Source organism: Patagioenas fasciata, chromosome 7 (genome assembly GCF_037038585.1).
Source record: "Patagioenas fasciata isolate bPatFas1 chromosome 7, bPatFas1.hap1, whole genome shotgun sequence".
Classification (NCBI taxonomy): domain Eukaryota; kingdom Metazoa; phylum Chordata; class Aves; order Columbiformes; family Columbidae; genus Patagioenas; species Patagioenas fasciata.
In genome coordinates, this window is record NC_092526.1 from 34,655,442 (window position 1) to 34,673,315 (window position 17,874).

At 39.7% G+C, this 17,874-nt stretch overlaps 1 protein-coding gene across 12 annotated transcripts in view; it reads right to left on the minus strand.

Annotated features, from left to right (window-relative positions):
* AGAP1 (ArfGAP with GTPase domain, ankyrin repeat and PH domain 1) overlaps positions 1 to 17,874 on the minus strand; it is a 374,152-nt gene that overhangs the window by 190,500 nt on the left and 165,778 nt on the right. For 11 of the 12 annotated variants that reach the window (XM_071811326.1, XM_071811327.1, XM_065841627.2 and 8 more), the window contains 2 exons: positions 14,821 to 14,948; positions 3,833 to 3,988 (listed from right to left, as the gene is read on the minus strand). In XM_071811326.1, coding sequence (XP_071667427.1) covers positions 3,833 to 3,988; positions 14,821 to 14,948 — 284 coding nt within the window. The remainder of the gene's footprint in view (positions 1 to 3,832; positions 3,989 to 14,820; positions 14,949 to 17,874) is intronic. The other variant, XM_071811323.1, reaches the window with a different exon arrangement.

Here is a 17,874-nt window from a genome sequence, read left to right on the forward strand (position 1 = left end):
CGATTTTATGATGCTGGTTTTCATCACATTGACTTCAATTTTAATTTTTTTTTCTACTTTTAGATGATGAGAAAGTTGGAATTGCAAGAAAAGGTAGTGACTGAAGCTGAAAAAAGTTATCTGAACACAACAAAGCAAAATCAGCACGAAGAAAATTTTACCAATATTTAAAACCTGAATTGCCTCATCTTGGCTCTCTATCATGCTAGAACTGCCCTAGGAGTGAGCTGACAGTGCTCACTTCATGACTTTATAAAGTTATATAGGTATTTTAAGAAGTTATTCAGATTCCAGTCAATTATTGTGAAAGAATGCACGAGTATAACGATTGTGACAGATTTATTTTACTACAAAAAGACAACTTGAGAGTCATCCTCCTTAATAACTGAACTGACAAGTGACAACTTCACTCCATTACTTTTCAATAGGAACATTACTCACACAATATTGAAAATGGGAAAACATTTTCATGTGCTTTTCAAATCGGAGATGATATATGAAACGAACACATTTGCAATGTCCAGTGCCACAATGGGAAATTAATGAAAACCAGAGCGACACAAGATTCTGCTTTTCTGTTTTCAGCAGAAAAGAGACGTTTTGAAAGACACCGCAATTAGGGGAAAGATTAGGATCGCGGATAGCTAATACCCATTTTCCATGTTACACAAAGGGATGGAAGGAAGAAAAATCTCCAAAGCAGTTGCCTTTGGGGTAAGAGGCGGGAAGGGGAGGGCGAAAACCCGCGCAAGACCCAAAGTAACACCATTCTAAGGCCCACGTTTACCCGCAGGGACCCCGCTCGGCCGGGAGCGGGTTCCTATCGCCAGTTACTATGGTTCAGGGCAATGGAATGACGTGCCGGGGAATTAAACAAAGAAGAAATGAAAGCAAGCAAAACAAGTGGGAGGGATGAAACCCAACGTTCAAGATAACTATTGTTCCCCATCCTTCAAGGCAGATTTCTGAATCTGAAAGTGCCACTTCCCAATAATACCAGGCAAAACAAAGCTTCAATGGCGGAGAGCGCCCGTAAGTGACATTTTAAAGAAACTCAGTGAAGGTAGCCAAATCCTTGGGAGGGAAGTTGTCAACTGGAATGTTTCTTTTCTATTTGACTTTTTAAAAGAAAGGATCCTGCTTCTGAAAAGCAAGCGAAATACCTACGCGCTATTTTTCATTTTTATTTTTAAAGCATCACATCTCCCATTCCATAAAAGGGACTGCATCTGGAAATACGTGCATCTGCACATAAAAGGGAAATTTGCAAAATATTGTCAAATCCCAGAAGTACAGAAATGTAGTAATTTCTGTTAGGTAAATTCTATTCTAGCTGCTTGCAATCACAGAACAGACAAAATTTTCAAGGGGAGAATCTTAGCAGGCTCTGCTATTTATAAAGACAAACTGTGCAATGAAACAGAGATATATTCTGATCTCTTATGCTTTTGTATCTACAACAGACACAATGCATCTTACATCCCGTAGTGTAAAAAAATAGACTCTAAACCACACTGGATCAACATTTCCTAGGACTTTTTCTGATGTCACATTTACACATTCATTCAAGGGAAACAGAGGAAGTCCAAAATAATTTTTAAGACTGCATTAATATAATTCAACTCATTTCCTCTTTGCACTAGAAGTCACATGCAGATTACACAAAACCTCACTCAAGTTGGATCTGAAACCGGAGGGACACAGCACCTGAATTTGGGCACAACTTTAACTCTGTACAGCAGTCCAGAGAGCCCAAAAGTAAGAACACTGATCTCTAACAGCAGATAGTGAGACATGGAGTTCATTTAAACTTTTTAAAAAGTCATGCTTGCAATTCTGCCAAGATGTGAGATATTAATATTGAATATGGGAAAGGAGATGCATCTTACTGTACCACAAGTTCATTCACCCCACATGGGATCAGACCTACAGTTATAATCCCTCCTAGGCATCTTAAATCCCCACCTGTGCTAAACACTAATATTTAGTTGTCCTTGTTAATACTCTGCACAAAACAAAGGACATTAACCCTTCTGCTAATATTTGATCTATTTTATCACCTAAGTAGAAAGTCAGCTATTGCAACATTGCTTTACAGCAATTATTAATATTCAAAGTAAAAAAGATCAGATACTGCATTTAGTGCACTGGAACACGGACATGCTCAAAATTCTGATCCCTATTCCAACTCAAAAGCTGTAAAAGATTTAAGAAAAATCACATCGGATTTTTACTTAAGCCAGTTTTCTTCCAGTGCTCAAAGACATTCACGTAGGAAACTAAACATATTACCTATGCTAGATAAGAAGGGTCAATTTGCAATTAAACAAAATGATATTACAAATGATAAAGGCATGAGAAAGTAACATGCTAAAAAAAGAAGCACGGCAGGAAACCAAAAGGTAAACAGCAAAATATTTTGATTACAGGGCAACAACATTCAATATGCCCAGATCTTAAAACACAGAACTAATTCTGAGAAGTATTTTTTCCTGTCCCCATAGGATTTTTCCCTCATTTTTTTCCTCAGTTATTAGACATTAAGACAGTAATCAACATCCTCTCATATTAGCAAATTTTGTTCTTAATATGCTATTCTCACACACCAGAGCTTTAGTGTATTTGTTTGCAGCAAACACAGCTGACTTAACATTCTTCTCAAACCTTTTTCTGTGGCTGTAGATGGTGTATGTCTCTCTTTATTCACTTTCTCAAATTTACACCAACTCCAATTTAAAACATCCCCGCTTTCTCAAATGTCAACAACATCTACACAGCCCTTATAAACATTTTATTCATCCTTGAGACCAGAAATGGTCAGCAAATGCTTTTGAGGGATGCTGTGGCATCTCAGCTCTATTTCCAGCGGTATTATGACTCTGCGGGCAGTTTCTGGGCTGACACTGACATCTAGTGGGATTGGTAACTCCTGAGTATTTTGGAACACAAAATATAAACTATTTATGATGACAGGGAAGATGTGGCTTTCTATACACAACTAATATGCAGCTACAATCACCAGAGGACTTAGATGTGAGCCCGCAGAGATCCTGTGTTTGCTATAAAGCATGTTAAGACTGTCAAAAAACTGCTTACAAAACCACAATTACGCATGCAATGCAATCCCAAAGCTTTCAGCAAGACTGCTAAACTAAGGAAATCATCACTCAAGGCTTCATTATCATTTCCCAAACTACTTATGCGTAACAAAGACCTATCATATTGAACCAGTCAAGCTTTCTACTTAGTACATTTCTTTTGCCTCTCAATAAAACAAAGACCAGATTGTTTGGGAAGAAAGTAATTTTAATCTCCATTATTTTCTTTTAACCCTGGAAAAAAAGTGAGCTGAGGCTGTATAGTAATAAAAGCATCATGGGGTAGTCATTTTGCAGTAGTTCATGGTCCTCCTACGATAAACCCTGAGACGTCTCTACAAAACGCAGACTTGCGAAGGCAGCCCCAAGTCAGCAGCATTACTTGGTATAAGGGCAGGATTGGGGAGCAGAGGCCCAGCTTTCCCGTTGATCACTCCCAAACCAAGGAATCTAGACAAGTCTGAGAATTAAAGTGGGACAAAGGCTCCGGAATTCAACCACGGATTCATTTGTTTCACTGCAATTCTCAGTAGGGTAACTCCACTGTCTTTAGTTTAAGTCCTCAAACCGAACAGCCCCATGGCAATTCTACGACGTTCTAGTTTTCAACCCTACGGATCCATCTCAAAGCTCCTGTGGATTAGATCAGCTCAACTCAACAGGGTTGAAGTTGAGGCTGTGACCACAGAGCGCTACGTAAAACACAGCAAGAGTCTCCTCCTTGGCTCACTCACCGTGAAGAGGTTGGATCGGCGCTTGGACTGTTTACGGACAGGAGTTGGTGTGTTGGCAGTGGGAGGAACATCAATCCGTAGCTCCTTCTGGCTGGTGCTTGGAGTTGATGGGACAGAGGAGGAATAATCACTTAAACTCCCTCCTCCATTACTGGTCTGCAAGGATTAAAGTGAGTTTTAAACAGTGATACACTGCTTTCAAGACATTACAATCCACAGTTGTATCTTATTTAGTCCTGATATAGAACAGGAGCACAGCAGCACTGCCCTACTGCCACTTTTCCACACATTCCTATTTCAAGCTCTTAAATACTTGCCCTGTCATTATTTTCTGAAAATGTAGATAGCTCCCTTGATGCGGTAGGCATGTTTTCATTCTACACAATATTAATTTAAAGTGGATATAAACCATTTCATTTGTTTTACTAGCACGAGAGTAAGCAAAACAACTGTGGAAAGTCTAAATTCTGTTTTTCTAATTCAAAATATCTAAACCAAATTCTGCCTCAATCCTAAGAAAAAATACCTAGTGCCACAGAGCTGCACAGCTGGACTTAATGCCAGTCTGGAGACATCAGTTCACTGAGAGCTGATCAAGAAAATGAAAATAATTCATTGTTGCAAAATAGCTACTATGGTGACAGATCATTACCAACACACTTGCTGAAGCCACTGGTATGGGAATACAAAACCTCAATAGAAGACATTCCTATTTATTGAAAGTAACCAAAAAATGGAAAGTTATATTATATTCTTGTAAGAAATAATGCAGTGGCTCAGCCAATAAAACAATTAATGAATTGAGGACACAAGTTACTAATGAGAGACTGACAAGACCAAAAGGTGATTAAGAACAAAATTTTAAAAATTATTATGATTTTTAACATCAATCAGTACCAAAAACATCATTACAAATGACACGGAAGCAGTCTGGAAAGACACAAAGGACAGATTTTTCTTCTATCAGATAGAAGCATGCCCTTGGAGGATAGCCAGCGTGTGCTGCTGGGGGAGTGGGGCAGGGCAAAGGTGGAAAATCCTGCACACTGCTGATGAAAATCTCACCAGAGGAGGAGCAGCAGATGATGGGTCTGGACAACAACCCACATGTAACTTGTGAGAGGAGAATGAAGGTCTGTGACGCACACAAAATGGTGAAAGAACATCTTTCGAGCAGTCAACTTTTGTAAAAGAAGTGAGGAAAGAGAGTGAGAGGGTATTTGCAGGATGCCTGAGAAGGAGGATTCTCCCATGAGGCTGAACCTGTCACTTGGTCCTGTCTCGGTTGCTGTAGGTAGGAATTCACCAGGTAAAGCTCAGGAAAAGCAGGCAGGTCAATGGCTGCTCTTCAGCATCACTCCTGCACCACGGATGGGTCTCATGGCCACAAAAAGCTGCCACAGAGGGAGGCACCCGCAGCACAGCGGGACTTCTCACACTCTCCCTGGACATCAGCATAAGGACCAGGATCACAAGCTGCAAGCAGAGGCAAGTGCTCCACATGAAACGTCTGAAGGAGAACCAAGCAGGAGACAATCCACCTTTATATCAGCCAGTTGAAGTTTCTTTTAGTGATTTCAAGTCTTCTTGCAATTCTTCCTTTTTTTTTTTTTGTTTGTTTGTTTTAATTCAAAAAGAGAAGGGTAAAGCAGTAGAAGAATGAGACAAGCAGCTCATGTTCACATTGACAGGGCAATAAATGCAGACAGAAATCCAGGAACACTACTTCTGAAAGTCACTGTTTCTCTGTAAATAACAAAATGTTCTTCAGCTCATTTCTATGTGACAGGATGGGACTAACAATACAGCAAGTGGGCTTCTTGATGGAGAGAGCTCTCCTCTTTCTCTTCTTTGAATATATACAGATAAAAGGATATTAAATTTCTCTTTCCCTTCATTCTCACTGAACTGGAGAAGTGTGGCTGTCAGGAAGCCAGAGGTACGGCTACTGAAAATAACAGAGGATCTTGAGCGTGTTTTTCTACAACATTTTCAAGAGCCCAGAGGAAGGAGCAAGCAGAATCTGGAGACAGTCCAAGTGTATAAAACAAAGGAGATGAAAGAACGAGAACTGAAAATCATTTTTAGCCTCCTAATAAAGAATGATAACACGAGAGTAGGACAACCTGGGAAGAAGTGACCTTAATTTACCCTACATTCGCTTTCCTTTTCCCTTTCTCTATGGCATCTTATGGAGACATCAGGTAACACATCAAACACACAGGAGAGTAAATAACCTGCATGGAGACACACCGGACCTGCGGAAGTCAGAGATTACTTCTCCAAGAAACACAGGTAAGACTCTTGCATGAAAAAAGACAGGTAACTATGACACTCTTAAAGTAATCACCAAGAGTTTGCCCAAGTTCAAACAGCCAGAGACTTTGAAAATGAGTACTCAAATCACTGGACATGTCAGAGATGAGGAAGGTGGTATACAAGCCTTAAAACGTGGCTGACAAAAGAAGGTATAGGAGAAGAACATCTGGAAACTCAACAACTGTAAAACAGCATCAGGGAAGGAGACCAAAGATGCTCATGTCAGGGAACGGCTTCCAGACTGGAGTGGTGAGGACCTACTGTCTCTGCCGTGACTGAACCAAACTGGGATGGGGGAAATGAGGGACAAGAAAATCTAAGGATGCAACCATTAATGGGAAAATGCACTGAACACATTTAAGATTAAAGCCATGCAAATGAAAAGCTTGTCTGAGGAGGGAGGAGAAAAATAGAAAAAATAGAAGGTAAGTGATGAAGATGGAGGAGAAAGTAAGATACATCACAACAGAATTATGCCTCCAAACAATTAGAAGCTGCTTCTACAGAAAGGAGAGGAAAAAGGCAAGGAAAGATTCAGATGTTGTACACTGATGACAGAATTTGAACCGCAATCTGTTGAAGATAAGAGGATGTAGCAATGTTCCCTTTCATAATATTGATCATTTTGATAAGTATGTACCTCCACCTTTTTGTTCACTAAAAATAGGTAACAGATTTCTATCCTAAGTACCTATGTCCTGGACAGATCACCTAAACGATTCCCCAATATTTTACCTTTTTAAACTTGTATCTTCTAGCATCATTTTATACTTATTGCAGTGATGCACTGTCACATGGATTTTAAAAAAGAAAAACATTCCTGTACATACAACTTGTCTCCACACATACTAACCCCACTGCACTTCCAACTTGGTAAATAAACTTTTGAAATAGTTTCCAAATAAGCCATGTCAAAACCACTGTATGGGAAAAAATAATTATGTATTACAATAAAAGACTTAAAAGTGGGAAACTTCAAGGCTTTCACAGAATCGAAGCATGGCCACCAATACTGAACAGGCTCCTAATGAGGGTGTCGATAATTTACAAACATAAAAAACTATATGGTCGCCCTGAAAAACCCGAAGAGAGAGAATGGGGTTGACAAGAAAGAGTTCAGACATGACTTCAAAATTACAGCCTGCACAGACTGAAGCAATGAAAAATGCAACTAGACCAGCCCTTGGAAACCAAATCTCTGGTAACACCTGAACCTAACACGCTGCTGAAGAAAACAAAGGGTGGTGAGTGGCTCCATCAGGTTGTTTGCTTGCACCAAATACAAGTCTAGGGACCTTATCGCATTAAGATAATGGACAGCACTTTCCTACCATCAGTATGCAAGCATTTAATAACAAGTTCGCTGGAGTGAAGTACAGAATTTAGGACACATGGCAATAACTATAATTCACAGAACTAAACGTTTGTCCCAAGTCATAAAAATCAAGAAAGCGAATCTGAAGAACAACCTTCCTTACAGCACATGTAACCCAACACACATCAAATATAAACCTCTTTGCTGACTACGGACAAACTGGTCAAATATGTGGCAGTCAAAACCAATCAAATAAGCACTCTAATACCCATTGGGACATTACACAGCTTAACATTACCTTTTCAAGCAGGTTTTTCCACTAAGCTGCTCTCAAGACTTGGACATACATAAGATGTCAGCATAAAGGGCCATTTCTGAGTGACTGTTCTAACTAGAGTCATGGCAATAGTGACAGAGGTCAATCAAATGACTCTAGGTAGGGAAACTATTAGCCCCAGTAGAACCATTTACACTGATACAACCCTGCTTGGCTTTCTCAGGTGACAGATTTTCCCATCCTCATTAAGGCAGCGTGCCCATTTTGAAACGTGCTCAGCTTCTGGACATGCACAGTACAACCTTGTCTTTTCCTGCTGGAAACATGCATGGCCTGGTGGTGGTCAATGAACTTCAGCACACTGCTACCCAAAACCCTGGATGTCTTTCATTTCCTACAGAAAACGCATCGTGTGAACGGTCAATAGTTCGTTAACAGAAAAATATAGCTTTAGTACCTATACAGGCTTCTAGCTTTGTTGCCACATAGACCGATGCTGTAAAGAACTCAAGGTCACAGCAGCAAGCACAAATTTAGCCAAATTTTGTCACTACACTATTACCAGACAAGAGCTCAGATGAAGCTACCACCTACCATAACTTGACCAAATAGGTCCATTCACTGCAGTTATCTCAAAGGCAGACACCGCTAATTAAAGTGTTAAAGCCTGTACTGTCTGGAATCTCATTACCTCATTAAAAAAATCCCAAAAAAACAAAGAACAAACAAACAACAAACTTTATATACAATGTCCAAAGTTCTGTGCAGAAAAGGGTTTGAATCAAGTCAAATTCCGCACTTCTATAGCTTTTACATATTTCAGATTTCCTTAGTGAACAAACGGGTAAGTAATTTACCTGCTGTGACAGGAGCTCAGCAGTTACCCGCATCAAGAAAATGCTGGGCTTAACCTCATTTTTCCAAGAGGCATGTTCCTGACTGGCCAACTATACAAACACAGCACACCTTATATCTTCTATAAATTACCTGGTATTGCCAAAGGATTCATAAAGCTTACATAGTACAAATGTCAGGCCAAACCACTACATGAGAGCATAAAAAAAAATAAAGCTGAAGTTTTTCTTCTTGACAAGTAACCCAATACAAACAGAACCAACGTTTGTTTCTGCTCTCTAGATATATGATGATGCCCTCCAGAAAAATCATCTCTAACCACTTCTTGAGAAGCAAACAAAGGCAGCAGATCATACTTCTAAAACAGGCAAGAGATTGCTAGAGCTTCAGGGAGCCTGGGAACAGCTGGAATAAAGCAAGCCTTGATGAAAAGCACACTTTACATACCTAGGACTAAATGCATTTGGTGTCTGCACCTTCTGTTCTTGAGGAAAGTGGAGAAAAGTGTATTTATATAGAAACACAGATACTGCATGAAAAATTCTTTAGTTGGGACACATTTTTCTTTTGTCACTTCTATACGATTTTTCTCTCAGAAGTCACATTATCTCAGTCTTTCACCTGAAAACACTATAGGTGGGAGTCCAGTTCATTCAAGGGATTTTGGTGATACACAGCCACACACCCGAATACAGATCATGAAGGAAACTGTTCAGTCATCATCTCAGCCAAAAGCCAGAAGGTTTTGAGCATGCTGCTGTGGAACACAAATTTGACAGTAGATTTCAAGCCTAGGTCCAGAAAAACAGCGCTGGAGATTTCATTAAGTCTAGCCCTCCACAGTAAGATCAAATTGTCTTATAATAATTGTAGTGTTTTCACCTATGCAGTAGTTTAACCTCACCCTTCGGGACATATTAGAACTTGTCCACCTCAGGAGCTTTTGCCTTTTCTCCTTGTAACAGCAAGTCAGAGGAAAGGGTTGATCTGTCCTATCAGACAGACCAAAGAGCACCAAGAGAGTCTGACAATAACTTCTGAAGACAAAGTAAGCTAGCACATTCGGAAAAAAAAAAAAAAAAAAAAAAAAACACACAAAAAAATTACTAATAACATTTAATTAATCAAATGTGACAATAGGCTTCAATAATACAGTGGCAGCAATTGCGTTATGAACTGGAAAATCTAAGATCAAGTCTGAGTCTGAAGTTTAAGAGACCTTAGAAAGGCAAAGGTAACAATGGGCATAACAAAAACTAACATGGGAACGTAACCGCGGTCCTGTGAAGACAGAGAAGGGAGGAAAAAGTACACCAAGAGACGCCCTGAGTTTTACCATTTGAGTCCTGAAGGATGCACTTCTGTGTGTACTGTGTGTGAAACTACGCACATGAATGAAGAGTAATATATACACACATACACATATATATAATGCTTATCTTAAATAAATGATAGAGATTACTTAGAAATAGCCCCGTAAATACAAAAGGATTATGATGTATGCTGCAATGGTATTAAATGTTGTTTTCACTTGGCTTTTAGTTTCCACTTTGCAATTACATGAAAAAGCAGAAGCAGCAGCTAGTTAAGCAATGGAGTCTCTTCTTTATTCAAGAGCCCAAACTATTACAACAGAATATTTCATGTCAAATGACCCCCACTATAAATGAGATAATTGTACCCGACTATTTAGTGCTTATCCATAATCAGGTAATGATACAGTAAACCAATGAATGATTAAGCTGACTGCACTGTGCTTTTAATAGTTTAATTTACATATTTAGACAATCGTGTTGCAGTAAAAACTTTATGGAGGCATAGTGCAAGCATAAATAATGCATCTTTACAGATTAGCTGTGGGTAGTAAGGAGCAAGCTTGTGTGCTAGCCATATCTGAGCTGCAGTTTAGTAAAACTTATGTTAAGCTCCATACTTTTCTGCGGTATAATCCAAATCTCCCAGGAGAGTGACTCTGCTGACCAGTAAACTCATTTCTTTGCACTCTCACAGCAGAACATAAATAGCTGAATGCTAGGAAAGACAGCAAGCGTGAAAACACGTGCAGGCTACAGATTTCTAGGAAATATAATCCCTGGTAAATAATATTTTCATTTTCACCTTCAAAAGTGTAGCCCACCAGTAAGCTCACACTGCTGGGGACTCCTAGCTGGCATCTCCACATCATCAATTTGTCTGAAGAGGAGCCTGAAGTCCTTTGCACAAACAGTAACTACAGGTGTCGTGCCACAGGATTTTCACGTTTTTACAACTTAAAAATAGACTCAGTCCCAGGTAACTATTCAATAGGTTATCCACTACAGGGCTGCTTCACACAGATTTCTGATGCATCTTGAGCTCAGGTGGAGTGCACCGAGGATTAAAGGTGATGCCCACCATAGCAGCCTCCTGGTTTTTGGAACAAGATGATCTCCACTTTCAGGGTCTAGGCAGAAATAAGAGCCCTTTGGAACTGTTAGATACTGGCACTATTCTTGCAAGTTAATATCTTAAAAATGCCTTCCTGATAAGCCAGGGGTAAAAGACAAGCAACTCCTTCAGCACAGGAATGAGTTTAGGGGAAAGGAATGTCTGTGTGGTTTTGTGATGTAAGGGGAACTCGTGATATTTTGCATGGTCTACAAGCATATCATGCCTAGAAGGACTGGCAAGAGGTGGGAGGAATGAAAGGTGGGATGAAGAAGGGGAGGACACTAGATCCAGAAGTGATTGGTCTGTACTCTGCAAGTGTGCATTTCTTCTTGATAGCCAAAGTAAAAAGACCTATCCCAAGATGCCCTGTGGCTGATAAGAGGCCTTCAAGACACTAAACACCACTTTGTCTCCAAACAACTCAGTCTACCTCCTGAGGTGTTCAGAAAAAACAGAAGGTAAGCTGCTGACTGAAGTACTTCTCAATGCTTCAGACAGATTGTTTCCTAGCAGATTATAAGCAATACTGCATCATCCTTCTTGTTGACAGAGTATATAGTAGCTCTGTCCATCACAAATCATGAATGATATCCTTGGATTGGAGAATGAAATTATTTGTGTGCATTCTGTGCTGCCTTGAAAGCCAACACATGTATGTGAAATGCTTGCACCAGGGGTTGACTCTGGCTATCAAAGGCTTCCAAGTAAAACCTTCACCTTGACTGACACACATGCATTATAAAGCAGTAGTCAGAGAAGGAAAACAGAAACAGCACCTACTGCAAACACAAGTGGAATTTCTCATTGGAATAGGAAGTATCTCATTGTGTGACATGGGACTCCGCAAATATGTAAGTGCATGAGAATAAACATATTTGAGAGCATTTGCTGGAAGGGATGTTACCTCAGTGTCTGCTACCTAGGACTTATGGACATGACTACAGATATGCATCCAAACACACAAACAAGTCCTTCACTGTTTGAAAACAAACTGCTGGGTGGAGAATCCCTTGCTGGTATTAAGCCTTAGAATTCCCCCCAAGGTATGCTAAGGACCAGACTCAATAAGGTGACAGGTTTTTTTTTTCTTTCCTTTTTTTCCTTTCTGTAAAGCCTAAGCTCTTGACTGCAAAGTCATGTGTAGAGTTTGTGGGAGTTAGATCACCGGAGTGATCCAACCAGAGAAGGAACAATATCTCACTTTATCTGAAGTGATCTGTGTAACCACTACTTCCGAAGGCCTTCACTCCTGTGGAGAATGCAAGTGGCAGGGCACTGTAATGGTAACATTTTTGATTCATGGTAGAAATCTTCAATGAAACATCATTACGTCAGAAGAGATGTTCTAAAGGGTAAGACACCAGGCAGTCTTCCAGCCAAGATCAGAGATGGTAAATCTTCCCCCAGATCATCCGAAACTTGGAATTGCAGTTGCAAAGTTCTTTTAAGTCTAGGATAAGGATTCGGCTTCCTTTCCTTAAACAAGGTCGTACTGCCTTTCAGTGTAGCACAAAAGCAATAAGACATGAAACAGATTAATGGCCTATACTCTTAAATGTGACATCAGCCTCAGAAGCGAGACAACTTTGACTGGTGTTGCAATTGCCCCATTAGATAATTATGGCAGCTGGTAAAGGAATAATATTATTTCATGTTTATTGAAATGGATTGTAGGGATCCTTATCACAAAAGCTACCTTGTCTTGATTTTCCCAAACAGTCCTTATCACTGGCAAGAAGTTTGCTGTGTAGGTGAAGTACTTGTCCAGATTTTGGTATCTGCTGTTGGCCTCCAGAGTAGACTTCAGCAGGAAATGGGTAAGAATCTAGACATATCATGTTCTTCATCAAACAAACTTCATTAACAAGAAGGGTGACCACAACTGCGTAGGACAATGCAGAACACAGAGATGCAGCTGGGATGCAGAAAGCATCATCTACCCTCCTTAGAAGGTCTTGAAAAACTATATAGTCATCAGTAGATGCATAAACTAGGTCATTCCTGGATCCAAGGGTAAGATCAGTAGTGGAAATGGTGTCATTTGTTCTCCACATTTTGGTGACAATGTGTTTCCTTTCACCACGGAATAGGACGTGTCTCAGTTCCTACAGGCAGCACAATTCCTCTCAGTCTAAAAGTATGAACATACACAACGGTGTGGAGAAAATGGTTTAGAAAAAAAGCATTTCGCACAGAGGATTAGTTCCAAGCGCTTGTGGCAATGAACCGGTCAGAGAGAGTGTGGCTGGGGAAACATGGTCAATGTCACGTATGACAAGAAAGAGGAGAACATCTTTTGTATGAAGAACTTGCACTTCACCAGAAGATGCCACGGTTCTTCAGAAGACTCATGTACCTTAGCACCTGCTTTAGAAATGGGGTTCTGAACTTCAGGGTTTTCTTTTGGCATAATCAGCAAAAGTGAGAGTCACAGTACGAGGTTGGTATTCAGACTCAGCTCAAGGCAGAACATTTCACAGCAAAAAATTCTAGGACCAAGTTGGAATATGCATCTGTAGAGTTAATGCAATGGTGGAAGCTTCCACTGGGCAAAGGAGGAGACCAGTCACTATGACCACAGAAGAACCAGAGCCTTCATCTTGTGGTGTAAATCTAAACAGAGTGCTTTCAGAAAACAGTAACATGTAAACTAAAGAAAAACAAAACAAAACAAACTACAAAGCATTTCCCCAAAAGATAGAAGTCTTCCTCACTATACTGCTTTTTGACAAAAAGCAAGGCACTCACTGTGGAAGAAATAAAGGTCCATAGATAAAACAAAAACCTCACTTGGGTGGCTTAACACTGCAACATAACCTTAGTAGATATTACTGGCATATTATTGAGTTTAGACTGGAGAACATATGAGGAGAACTGGTGGATATCAGGCATCTCAGACAACTATAGTGGCCATGAGGAAACCAGGCCACAGCTTTGCTCACAGACTGTAGAGGTCAAAATGATGGCCCCTGACATCCATGTGCCGAGGGCGCAGAGCAGTAACACAGCCTGCCTGGCTGCCAAGGTCTTGGATCGGAATGACTGAGCTGACATACATCCTAACTGTGAATGTGCGCAGAGATTATCACTTGACACTAAAAACCAAAGATACTGAGGAAAGGTATCACAAGGGAAATACAAGGGAGTGTTTAATGTATGTGGCTAAAAATTGTGCAAGTTAAAAAATCTTGGTACTAACCACACATTTCCAAAAAAATACCATCAAGGCCAACAGGCTTTCCTGCCATATGTTAAGGTAGCATTTTGCTTTGTTTTTACACATAGTACCTACAAGTAATTAGCAACATATATTGCTACACCATTAAAGAGGAATCATTTCAATTGAGCATAACAGAGATAGGCAACTACAACTGTGCACAGTGCTCACAAATGTAAAATTCTAGCACACTAAGCACCGAGATACACCAGCTATTATCGCTTAACACACAGCTGAAGGAAAACAATAACAAAAAAACATGGAGAGGTAATTTTAAAACACAGTACAGCAAACCCTGCTGTCATAACAATCGCTCTACTCAGAACAGCAGGCTGCTGGGCATAAATCAGTACCATCAAAGATAGCTTTCAAATCAAACTATTTTACTGCAGCAGTCTCTTGAAACAAAGTCAAGTCAATTAAAAAAAATATTGCTTCAAACTACAGATCACTGATACCTTTCATAAAAATGCCAACTATCTATCAAGCAGCAAAAAGAGCACTGGCATTAAATACATTAGATGAAAAGCAACCTATGAGTTCCTTTTTGAGCAAACATTAGTTGTAGTCTGTACCTGGCTGATATGTACGGCAGAAACCTGCGCAGAACACACAGATGAGTGGCTTGGAGAGTTTGGCAGAGATTTGCAGGGCCCAATCGAGAGCTGCTGTTTCTTCCTTGTTGCAACGATCTTCTGAGCAACTAAAGAAACACAAAACATAGAGGCAGGTAAGGTACAGTACACCCTGGAAAACATGATACATCAAAAATACACAGAAGACACCAAAAAAGGTTTTCCATTGCCACGGCTTGCTCCAAAACCTGATTGTAATAGATGCAATTAAGGTGACAGATGCTGGTGGTCCAGAATATGGTCCATGTGAGACTCCAACTCTGTTCTCCACACGGATGAAACTGCCCCAGAACTCTCACTGCACCAGTTGAGCACCAGAGAACCAGTAACATTCAAGCAGAAGTGGAAAAGGCAAGTGTGCAAGTTGCTAGAAGCAATACCAGGAATGCTGTAATGAATCCACTATAGGCTTATAACAACATACTATCAAAGCTTATAGCAATACACATTTTCCATTCTTCTTTGGGATGTTCTCCTTGCAGTAGAAGATAAATATGAGCAACACCTGACTAAGAAACTAGTTCAGATGCATTTCAGTGCTATTTACTGATATAATCCTGGAAGGAAAGTGAAGGTTCATCAGGAAATCTCACTCCCTGTCCAAGCCGGTCTAGTTTACAAGAAGGTTTGTATTCTTTGCTGCTGAGGAATAAGGTGGACTTTTCTTAATTACTGGCCACTGCATCAGGACAATCAGTTTTGGAAGCCACAAGTTAAAAGCATTTGAAACGAGTGATAATGGGAAAACAAAACTGATAAAGGGTACCTAACATAGAATACCTAGGCTAGTGGTGTCACACATCACATCCTGTTCAAATTCATTATGGAAAGAAGCTACTTCATGATTTCTAGTTTTAGTTTAGTTATTTACAGCATTAGCACAACTGGAAAAATTACTAATTTATTTTGCAATGTATTAAGACATCTTCTACAGCACATAAAGAAAAGCAGCATTTATTGAATGCAGACAGAGGTCAGAGTCATTAACATCTTGTATATACAGCTCAGCAGACTCCATATAAAATGGAAACAGAGCTGATCTGAAATGCAGCAGCTTCCATACCTCTTCTATAATTTTTCAATTCAAAAAAGTCAAACTATTTCAGAAATTCACTCTGTGATAAATTAGAATTTCAGTGCATTCCACTATTCAGCTAAGGCTTTTGAAAAGAGTCCTTTCCAGGTCATAAAGACTTAAAAATAAAATCCTTTACATTAGTTGCCTAACTATTGGGTCACAAACAAAAAAGTAAACAAAACTTCAGTCTTCAGAAACAGAGACTAGTGTAGTGGCTAATGAAAAGCACCACTAACTCAATGTAGCTTCCATGCATGCCCTGATCTTTGTGAAGCGAAGCACCTTATGAAACTTGTGCAAAGGAGCCTGTGGTCACTTGTACAGTCTCCACCACAACAGGTCGGTGAGGCAGAAAGGCAACAATTATTGCCATCCACTTAAAAATTCACACAGAAACTTGCTGTAATTAAACTAACAGCATTCAACTGTCTTGTTCACAACACAGAAAAAGATACTTATGTAAATTTCAAGATTATTTCTCCTCAATAGATTACAACACAGGCAGAGATATTGTTTAGCAGAGTAAGCATACAATTTCTTATCAAATGAATGCGATTTTAATAACAAACTGGTCTGTGGCTTATGTTTTTCATGTAAATGAATGATGACATAACCATGATTTAGTGAGAATACATTGTTTAAAAAATGGCTCGCATATATGAAGAAGCAGCTTCATTAGTTACATCCCACCTCCAACAGGCCTCTTATCATCCTGAAAGGATGATATCAAGTAATTTATCTTCCCCTAGCATATTGATCATAACCTTCATCAGCTAATCATGTTTAAATTACAGAGGAATATCGTAGCACTCTGTCATTTCAAATCCATTGGCTTATTGATCTGGAGCCTGGAAAGCCATATATTAAAATACTTTAAAACACATCAGTGAATACAGAGAGCAAACCGGAGGTCAGATTTTAACATATACACATGGATTTGTCTTCATCATATGCGGTAAAGACCTAAATTAAGACCAAAACTGAATTAAAACCACACATGAATGAAAACTACCTTCTCAACAAAAGCTTCCATTCTCACACGGAAGAGGTAATTAGTCAAGGCAAATATTTACCTCTTTCCTTCAATCTGAATATAGGTGTGTTTGTAGCATCACATTAACATACTTAATGCAGTCTTGACAAATTAAGGAAAAATAAAAAAAACCACAAAACAAGACAGCCTGAACTCACCTACCCAAAGTATGACCTGAACGCTAGCAATGTACTACAAAAGCAAACACTAAAAAAAATAAATACATTTTTAAAGCAAAAAAAGCATAAATAGTTACTCCAGAAACATGCAGAGTGGTCCAAAAAGCAGCTGGAAACTGAACCTTACAGAGAGCAGCACAAAGGGTAATTTATCCTGTTCACTGTAAAAATGGTAAAATTGCAGCAGAAGATCTAACGTTACCTCCTTAACATTGTGCTACAAATTCTAGAATAAACCATTCGTAGCCTCAAATTTCTCAGCTCTTTCTCTCCGTTAGAAAAATGATGTGCCCCCTAATGGAAATCCCCTTCTGAGCTGCCAAACCTTCCCAATTCCCCCTCCATTTCGGCAACAAGTTTAATATCCCCCGCCAGAGCACGATTCCTCCTGCCTCTCCCCTCTCTTCATTAGGCGACCCGCTCTCCTTTGAGACACCAAACAGGTTTTGCTTCTTTCATTGCGGCCATGGAGCCGTCACTCCATAATTAAATTGCATTCAATATTCAAGTGCTCAGGGCTACTTGCCCTTGGATATGATGGTGATAGGAGCTTCTGAAGTACCTAAAGGAGTACCCTGACCCTTCAAAGTTTGCAACATATGAAAGACATGACTGATCATCTGTGGGGCAATCGCTGGACTGTCAAAAGACCTACTGTGCTCTTTCTAAAGCTACCTTGAGAGAAGAGATGAAACCTAAATCTT